Raw genomic sequence first — 10308 nt, 5'->3', positions numbered from 1 at the left:
TCGTTTGCACGAGAATGAAGGTACATCTATCTAGTTTGTGTAGGCCAAGCCTTGTCGTGAAATCTGCTTTCCGTGTCGCAAGAAATACGCCAAAACTGACAACATTTGAAATGCATCTGCACTTTGAGAAACTAGCATTAAAAACAACTGCAAAGCGATTTGGAAAGAAGAAGAAAGCAAAACAAGAAACAAGTTATAAAATTGAGATACTCACAAATACAGTTGAAAACAAGAATGAAGACAGCGAACTTGCTGTGGAGACTATTCATCGCTGTACTGCTGCTCATGGCTGTTTTCTGATACAGCACTTGTCAGGTTTGTTGTTGTTGTTGTTGTTGTTGTTGTTGTTGTTGTGGTTGTGGTGGTGGTGGTGGTGGTGGTGGTTCTTCTTCTTCTTCTTCTTCTTCTTCTTCTTCTTCGTCTTCGTCTTCGTCTTCGTCTTCGTCTTCGTTGTCGTCGTCCTCGTCGTCCTCGTCGTCCTCGTCGTTGTCGTCGTTGTCGTCGTCGTTGTTGTTGTCGAAGTCCCCTAAGTGTATGTGTGTGTGTGTTTGTATTTTTGTTTGTTCTAAAAAATATTCTCCAATTCGTCAGAAAAGTTACTAATAAACACTAGAAACAATAGTGAATTTATTCGTGTGTTTTTTTCAATTAAAAAATGCTTACTTTTGAGTAGAGTCAGAACTGCAGGCTTTTTTTTTAAACAACGCGAGCCTTGTTTTGTTCAGAACGTTCTATTCCGCATTTCGCTTCCTAAACCAAACTGCTTGGAAGTGCAGAAACGATTCTGTTTAGTTAACGATGAAATTCAGAATTATATCCTCAGTGGTAGCAGTGGCCGTTTACTTTATGATAAGTCCGAAGACGGAGTCTCAGTGCCCAAGTGTGTCCAACCCGTAGGCCTACAGAGATATGGGTACCGCCTTCAACATAGAAACATGTTCTTAGGCAATTGACCGTTGCTGATTACATGCCACTGTTGACTAATTACAAACTCTGTTTGACATAATCGGAAAAAGGCGAAAACATGCGACGCCGCTTTACTTAGTCGAATTAATTATTTATCTTGCCTTCAAAGGGAGGACAATATGCGTGGTCGAAAGCCGCTGGTAAAAAGCAAGAGTTACCTCTCCTCCTTTATTGATTAACTAGCAGTTAAGCCCGGCTTCGCCCGGGAGTAAGCGGAGCCCTGTAGCAATTTAAGACGCTCGCTATCCCATTATCATTAGCTTTACCTCCTTTGTTTGGATACAAAAAAAGAGTTATCTCCCTTACCTTCTAGAAATTTCCGGAACTGTCCAGTTAATTTTTCATTCTTCATTTCTTCCCGTCATAGGAGCAATAGCGAGTCTCTACTATCACTGGCATGATGTGCTTGCTACAGGTGAACAGTAGGCACTGAACTGGTCTTGCACCATATAGGCTGTATTCAATAAATGGGAGGTCCATAATCTGAGAAAGGAAACAATGAATCAAGAAACTAAAACCCAGGTGCACATCTGCGGCACCTAGGGAGTGTACGTGCACACTATCTTGTTCCTGCCTCTTGCCATATCAGAGGTATGGCGTCCACAGACAGACACACACACACACACACACAGACAGACAGACACTCTCTTTTATTTATATGTTTTGATGTTCTTGAGAGTTTTACGTGGGTGTTTTTGTTGAATGGACTTTAATGATTGTGTTCGTGTGTGGTCGCATGGTCACTTGCATTGTTCGTTTAGCCAAGTCTAACATTATGATGTCAACGTTCCAGTTTAAATTGTACCTCAAGTGTGACTTCACAGTACACATGACAGATTACCTGCTATTCAGACTTGGTCGTGTGACAGACGTTTTCTTCCACACGAGACATCAGCTAATCGAGTGTGGAAGAAAACTCTTGTCACACGACCAAGTCGGAATAGCATTTATGTCTCACAGCTTCAACAGAAGAGAGAACAAACACGTTTTGCGTACTCAGGCTTGATAAACCTAAACACAGGAGCAGCCATTGTGGAGAGATCTACTTTTTGACGAAAGTGACCGAACAACTATGAACAACGTCTCGGTATATGTGAATGACGTCACAGTCATCGTCACAGTCTGTATCTTTTGAAGCATCGCAATCTTCATGACGTCTTTCTGTGTCTGCATCCGCGAAATGTTTGTTCTTTCCGGGATCTTTGTCATCTATGTTCATAACTCTGTCCTTCTAGATTCAGACTAACAAGCCTCGTGAGCGAGCCACTTTCCAAGGGCAGCTAAATTCGCGTATGGAAACAGTTCTGTCGTCTGGGATGCCGTTTTCAGTATTCTCAGCGTTGAAGAATTTGTAAAGAGAGGAAACGATAACAGCAGGAGAAATAAAAGTCGTGTGTGCATTTTGGGGCTTTTGGAGGGACGATTTCGAGTTTGAATCCGTTCTTGCACATGCTCCAAAGCGTGTAACATACAATCTTGCACATGTTTGCTTTAGTAGTGGCAAAGAAGGAAAGCGTGTGACATCTTAATTATATTATAGTATCACACTCCGATATTTGTAGTTATATAACAATGTGATTCATATTATGTACAAAAAACGCACAGACAGACACAGACACGGACAGAAAGTTGGACGGAAAGATGGACAGACAGATAGACAGACAAATAAACAGAAAGACAGACACACAGACACAGACACACACAGACACACACACACACACACACACACACACACACACATAGAATTTCTTTTTATAATTGTCTTTATTTGAAGTTTAGGATATCTGTAGTCAATGAAAAATATTGACGTTATTCGACTTTTCGTTTTCGTAACTGATTATCAATACTTAAGTATTTCGTGTTGTAATCTGCAAATGCAGATGGACATAAAAAATCATTCATCATCGCCATACCACACACACACACACACACACACACACACACACACACACACACACACACACACACACACACACACACACACACACACACACACACACTCTCTCTCTCTCTCTCTCTCTCTCTCTCTCTCTCCGTCTCTCTCTCATATAACAAAAAATGTTCCGCATTTTCCACAAGCAACGCACACATTATCAAAGTCGTTGGTGCTACGATGTATTTCCGATCTTGTTGAGCACTCTGTTGAAGACACTGCGGACTTGCTGCGCCGAACTGCGACGTCGTCCTTTGTTTTCCACCATTTTGCGGCGCTTAATATCGCGATGCAATTCGTGAAAGAGTTCTGTGATGTCACTTCCGCCGTCGGATGCCGACGTCTCGTAGAAGGCGCACGCCATGTCTTGAGCTAAAGCCTCGCCTTCGCTCGTCTGCAAAATATTTTGAACGAGCATAATTATGATCGAAAAATTCAAGTTTGTGAGGCACAGATAAAGACGACGCACACACACACACACACACACACACACACACACACACACACACACACACACACACACACACACAATCACACACACAAATACACACATACATACACACACACATACACATACACACACACACACACACACACACACACACACACAAAACAACTTTTTGCTTATTAATATAAGCCCCTACATATCTGTCTAGGTTTTTGCGCAGAGTAAGGCCTTAATTCCTTTCACTTGTGCAAAGTCCAAGCAATGTCAAAGGTACTTGAAGTCATCACGTTCACGGCATTTCATTCAAAGAATGTCTTAACATTTAAATGCAAAAGAAGATACTCAAATGTCATAGGAATTTACAGTGAAATTCCATCTACAGTTGTTTTATGAACATCGTACACATTTTTCGGCGTAAGAAGGTAAACAACTAACATCAAAGATGTACTTTCCGATTCATTGACATGCTTGACAAAACACTGTCTGTGTCAGTTCCTTTTCGCCCGAAATGTTGCACTGATGGTATAAAACAATAAGATCCCTCTTTCACTCACGCAGTCCTATTTTATTATATATAGCGAGTGAGTGAGTGAGTGAGTATAAGTGAGTGAGTGAGTGAGTGGGTGAGTGAGCGAGCAAGTGAGGAAGTGAGCAAGTAAGTGAGCGAGTGTATTAGTGTGTGAGTGAGTGAGTGAGTGAGTGAGTGAGTGAGTGAGTGAGTGACTGACTGACTGAGTGACTGACTGACTGACTGACTGAGACAGTCAGTCAGTCAGTCAGTGGGTGAGCACGACAGAGAGTGATCAAAGCAAGGCGAATAAGTGAATGAGAGAGAGAGCGAGTTATGTACTGATACGTATGGTATGGCATTCCGTTTGTCAAATAATTATTTGGATACTTTTTCATGTTTTTTTTCACCAGTTTTAGCTAAATAATCATTATTTAGAAGCTCATGTGCTAAATAAGTAATTGTTTATAAACAATGTCAAACAATTCTAAATAATTGTTTGTTTACGTAAACCATTCATTATTTACCTAAACAATTCATTGTTTACGTAAATAATTCATTGTTTACGTAAATAATGATTTATTTAGCAACATTGCTGATTGTTTACAAACAATGTAAAATACGTCTAAATAATATATTGTTTACGTAAACAATATATTATTTAGACTTATATTACATTGTTTATAAACAATCAGCAATGTTGCTAAATAAATCATTATTTTCGTAAACAATGAATTATTTACGTAAACAATGAATTGTTTAGCCAACACATTTTCCATTATTTAGGGGTTTCTAGGATTCGCTTCTGAACTAAGTTTTATGTCTTTCAGTGATTACTATAATTGAATACAAGGTCTCTCCACAAATTTACGAACATTTTCTGATAAATAATGTTTGGAGATACCTTGTATTGAATTATAGTATATACACAAAGAAAAACAAGTCGCGTAAGGCGAAAATACAACATTTAGTCAAGTAGCTGTCGAACTCACAGAATGAAACTGAACGCAATGCAACGCAGCAAGACCGTATACTCGTAGCATCGTCAGTCCACCGCGCACGGCAAAGGCAGTGAAATTGACAAGAAGAGCGGGGTAGTAGTTGCGCTGAGAAGGATAGCACGCTTTTCTGTACCTCTCTTCGTTTTAACTTTCTGAGCGTGTTTTTAATCCAAACATATCATATCTATATGTTTTTGGAATCAGGAACCGACAAGGAATAAGATGAAGGTGTTTTTAAATTAGTTTGGACAATTTAATTTTGATAATAATTTTTATATTTTTAATTTTTAGAGCTTGTTTTTAATCCAAATATAACATATTTATATATTTTTGGAATCAGAAAATGATAAAGAATAAGATGTACGTACATTTGGATCGTTTTATAAAGAAAATATTTTTTTTACAATTTTCAAATTTTTAATGACCAAACTCACTCATTAGGTTTTAAGCCACCAAGCTGAAATGCAATACCAAACCCCGGCCTTCGTCGAAGATTACTTGACCAAAATTTCAACCAATTTGGTTGAAAAATGAGAGCGTGACAGTGCCGCCTCAACTTTCACGAAAAGCCGGATATGACGTCATCAAAGACATTTATCAAAAAAATGAAAAAAAAGTATGGGGATTTCATACCCAGGAACTCTCATGTCAAATTTCATAAAGATCGGTCCAGTAGTTTAGTCTGAATCGCTCTACACACACACACACACACAGACAGACAGACAGACAGACAGACAGACAGACAGACAGACACACACACACACACACACACACACACACACACACATACACCACGACCCTCGTCTCGATTCCCCCCTCTACGTTAAAATATTTAGTCAAAACTTGACTAAATATAAAAATGAAGCTTAGAAGTCAATTCTTGATTCCCCTAAATAATGAAAACTGCTTTCCCTAAACAATGAATTGTTTAGAGAAAGCAGTTTTCATTATTTAGCGAATCTGCTAAATAATGCATTATATAGGTAAACAATGATTTATTTAGCAACTGATCACTTTATCCACCCAAAAAATATTATTTTGTGAAATAAGTGATTATTTGTGTAAACAATACATTATTTACGTAAACAATGAATTATTTACGTAAACAATGAATTATTTACGTAAACAATGAATTGTTTAGGTAAACAATGAATGGTTTACGTAAACAACAAATTATTTAGAATTGTTTTACATTGTTTATAAACAATTACTTATTTAGCACATGAGCTTCTAAATAATGATTATTTAGCTAAAACTGGTGAAAAAAACATGAAAAAGTATCCAAATTTGACAAATGGAATGCCATAGATACGGCCGTTTCCATGATTTTTTTTAGTTTGTGACTCACTGACTGCATAGCTCGAACTCACTCTCTCAACCACTTACTCACTTCTAAACTGACCAGCAACTGACCTCTATTCTCCTCACACGTAGAAGGTCGCTCTTCTTCCACGATGTTTGTCTTTTTGGTGTTGTGCCCTCTTACTGACTGACTGACAGACTGACTGACTGATTAACTCACCGACTGGCTGACTGACTGACTGACTGACTCAGTGACTGACTCCCTCACTCTCTGACTGAATACCTGACTGAATGACTGACTGATTGATTGACTGACCAACCGACTCACTCACTGACGCACTCCCTCTCTGATCATACACTCACTGACTATCTGGCTATCTGACTGACTGACTGACTGACTGAATCACCCACTCACTCACCTACTCCCTCGCTCACTTACTGACTGACCGACTGACTTCCTTACTCACTCACTCACTCACTCACTCACTCACTGAACTGATCTCTACTCGCATCTCAAGCAAAAAGGTATCTACTCTCCAACCAACAGCCACTGACGTAGGCCCTACGTTCTCGTCTCATGCAATTAGGTCACTTGTTGACCAGCCACTGACCTCCACTCTCCTCTCGTGCAGGAGGTCACTCTTGTTGGCCACCAGCACGCACTGAACGTTGGTCTTCTTGACGTCATCCAGGTACTGTTTGATGGCCGACACGCTCTCGAAGCTTGACCGGTCGTTAATGGCGTACACCAGCACGTATCCGTCCGCCCACCGCACGCTCCCCTCCCGCTGTATCGTTTCGTCCTGAAAGTCCAGGTAAGTGTGGAATAGACGAATTCCGAAAACAGTCAAGAGACATCCAGCTTGCTGCCGCGCGAGCCGAGAAAATGTTCCCTCTTTATTTTCACTGCGCTGGCTGCAAAACCCCTCCTCGCGGAGGAGTTTTCAGACATATCAGACACAGGGTGAAAATGAACAAGTCGCGTAAGGCGAAATTACTACATTTAGTCAAGCTGTGGAACTCACAGAATGAAACTGAACGCACTGCATTTTTTCACAATGACCGTAGTCTGCCGCTCGTGCAAAAGGCAGTGAAATTAACGAGCCTGTTTAGCGCGGTAGTGGTTGCGCTGTGCTGCATAGCACGCTTTTCTGTGCCTCTCTTCGTTTTAACTTTCTGAGCGTGTTTTTAATTCAAACATATCATATCTATATGTTTTTGGAATCAGGAACCGACAAGGTATGAGATGAAATTGTTTTTAACTCGATTTCGGAAATTTAATTTTAATCATAATTTTAATATTTTTAATATTTTTAATTTTCAGAGCTTGTTTTTAATCCGAATATAACATATGTATATGTTTTTGGAATCAGAAAATGATGAAGAATAAGATGAACGTAATTTTGGATCATTTTATAAAACAAATAATTTTAATTACAATTTTCAGATTTTTAATGACCAAAGTCATTCATTAATTTGTAAGCCTTCAAGCTGAAATACAATACCAAAGTCCGGCCTTTGTCGAAGGTTGCTTGGCCAAAATTTCAATCAATTTTATTGAAAAATGAGGGTGTGACAGTGCCGCCTCAACTTTTACAAAAAGCCGGATATGACGTCATCAAAGACATCAAAATGAATAAATATCCTAGGATATCATACCCAGGAACTCATGTAAAATGTCCTAAAGATCGGTCCGGTAGTTTACTTTGAATCGCTCTACACACACACACGCACAGACACACACACACACACACAGACACACATACACCACGACCCTCGTCTCGATTCCCCCTCTATGTTAAAACATTTAGTCAAAACTTGACTAAATGTAAAAATGATCTTGCCATCGTGGAGTAATCCCGAAACATATTCGAAGATAAGTCAAGGCAACATTACTTTTGTCTCGTGTTTGTCCACTTTAAAGGCGGATAGGTCCAAGTTTTTTATTTTATTTTTGTTTTTTTAATTCTTGTATATACACATAAACATAACATACAGCATACACAGAATTTACCCGCATAAGATATGATTGTCTTAGCGCATGCACACGCACATACATAGACAATAGGGTGGGTGGTTGAAAGGACAGGGGACATGGGGACGGTGGTCACACTTTAGCCTCCAGGTATAAATGGGTTTTAATTATAGGCGTAGGTCGAAGTTCTCGTGAATGTGCAGTTTTGTTTTGAATTTAACGTTCCAATAACCTTACTTGTCTTTGGGATAGCTAAAAACAAAGCTATGTCTCACCTGCCCCGCTGTGTCGAGTATTTCCAAGACGGCAGGTTCGTCGTCAATGTTCGCCGCGTGTTTGTACGTTGCCTCTGCAATGGAAAAGTTGTCATTGGAATGAAACATGCACATCACATCATGAAGACCTGCTGTTCTATTTCTGGCTGACGGATAGCACTAATGGTTATACTCTCTCTGATTCACATAACATTGTAAAGTCTCTCCAATTCCGAAGAATGTATTGGATTATTAAGGTTTTATTCGCTTGTTTTGCCACGATCAAAATGAAGTCTGCTTTAACTGAGATAAATTCACAGCATTTGCAGCTCTTTATTCAAGTCGAATTCAGAACAACGTAACTAAATCTGAGACGCAAACCCTGAACATCACAATCTTTTACTGTGAATCTCAATTGTGACCCTCCACCACGAAATGAGTCGCATGTCACCTCACGCGGTTCTGCCCTAGGCTTAATAATATAAGTCCGGGGAGTGTCTGGTAACAGCGTGAGGGTCACCTTAGTCACAGGCTTATAACTCAAACAGTTTTTGCTCTTTTCTAAAACGGTTTTCACCACTGCATAGAGCATAAACAACTCTTTAGGAAAATGTACAATTAATATGAAAATCATGCAAAGGTGACATGCGACTCATTCCGTGGTGGAGGGTCACATTATTTACCAGGCCCAAAAGCCTGTCCTTCATGGAGCCCGATGTCGACTTCGCCAATACTGTTCGAAGTTTTTAAACCGAACATTCAGTGCCGTAGCTTCGTGCAGCCTCAAGCTTCGCGATGTATACTTAAGGCGATGTGTGGCACTAAAATTAAACTTGGAGAATACATGGAATAGCCTAGTTTTCTTGGTAGTTATTGAAGTGAATTATAACAATGAATGAAAAAATTGTAAATATGAATGGACACAGATCGCCGTTGCTATGGAAACAGCCGCCATAGTGGATTTCTAGGAAACGGTTTTACAGCAACATCATACATCAGAAATGCATGATATTTGGCACAAAGATACACATGACTCTTATCTACAATCATATAGAACGATATTTTTTCTAAAGACTTCAGTTGATTTTATATTCATTTGTGTAATAAGGATTAATACATTTCTACCGCATATTCATTAATCCTTATTTCAAAAATTAATATAAATTCAACGGTAGTCTTTTCTCAAAACATCGTTCCATACGATTGTAGATCAAAGTCATGTGTATCTTTGTGCCAAATATGAAGCATTTATGATGTATGATGTTGCTGTAAAACCGTTTCCTAGAAATCCAATATGGCGCTGTTTAAGCCAGTTTCCATAGCAACGGCAGTCTAATAAAATGTCCTGTAGAATTCACATATTTTTCATTTCTTTTCATAAGTCACTTGAATAACTACCCAGAAAACTAAGTTATTCCATGTATTTTCCAAGTTTAATTTTGGTGATTTTAGTGCCTCACATCGCCTTATAAGGACAGGCTTAAAAGTAAGAGGACTTACCTAATGTTGGGTCGTACTCCCAGATGAAGCGATTTGTCAAGAACCGCACCACCAGAGCTGAAACATACACAATCTCAAATCAAGATATGAACAATTATAGTCGGGTACCAGCCATAAACATCCAGAAAATTTCCAGAGCTATGATTTGTTTTTTTAAATTGAAAAGGAAGTGGTCAGTTTGTGCTTGCATATACGCGTTGAGCGTATTTCCAGAAATATCTCGCAACAGAGGCTCGTTTTTCTTTTAGGCCAGCGTAACACAACTAAGCTCAATAATCCCATCACCATCCCATCCGACCCAGCGAACCCTGTCCAATCCACTGTACTTCCCTCCCCCGGCATAGCTTTGGCTAACCGATGCGCGGTAAAGGGTCAGAAAAAACACACACAATTATTCCAACTACTTGGTGCTGGCAGAAGT

The 10308-nt window shown here is 39.4% G+C and overlaps 1 protein-coding gene across 2 annotated transcripts in view; it reads right to left on the bottom strand.

Annotated features, from left to right (window-relative positions):
• Positions 1-2729: 2729 nt before the first annotated feature.
• LOC138971016 (ras-related and estrogen-regulated growth inhibitor-like) overlaps positions 2730-10308 on the bottom strand; it is an 81776-nt gene continuing 74197 nt past the window's right edge. For both annotated transcript variants that reach the window (XM_070343615.1, XM_070343616.1), the window contains exons 3-6: positions 9888-9944; positions 8409-8482; positions 6770-6961; positions 2730-3293 (exon numbers count right to left, since the gene is read on the bottom strand). In XM_070343615.1, coding sequence (XP_070199716.1) covers positions 3075-3293; positions 6770-6961; positions 8409-8482; positions 9888-9944 — 542 coding nt within the window. In that variant the 3' untranslated portion in view covers positions 2730-3074. The remainder of the gene's footprint in view (positions 3294-6769; positions 6962-8408; positions 8483-9887; positions 9945-10308) is intronic.

The sequence above is a fragment of the Littorina saxatilis genome, linkage group LG7, assembly GCF_037325665.1.
Source record: "Littorina saxatilis isolate snail1 linkage group LG7, US_GU_Lsax_2.0, whole genome shotgun sequence".
Classification (NCBI taxonomy): Eukaryota; Metazoa; Mollusca; class Gastropoda; order Littorinimorpha; family Littorinidae; genus Littorina; species Littorina saxatilis.
The sequence above is the reverse complement of the archived record's forward strand: the minus strand, read 5'-3'. Positions and strand labels throughout refer to the sequence as shown.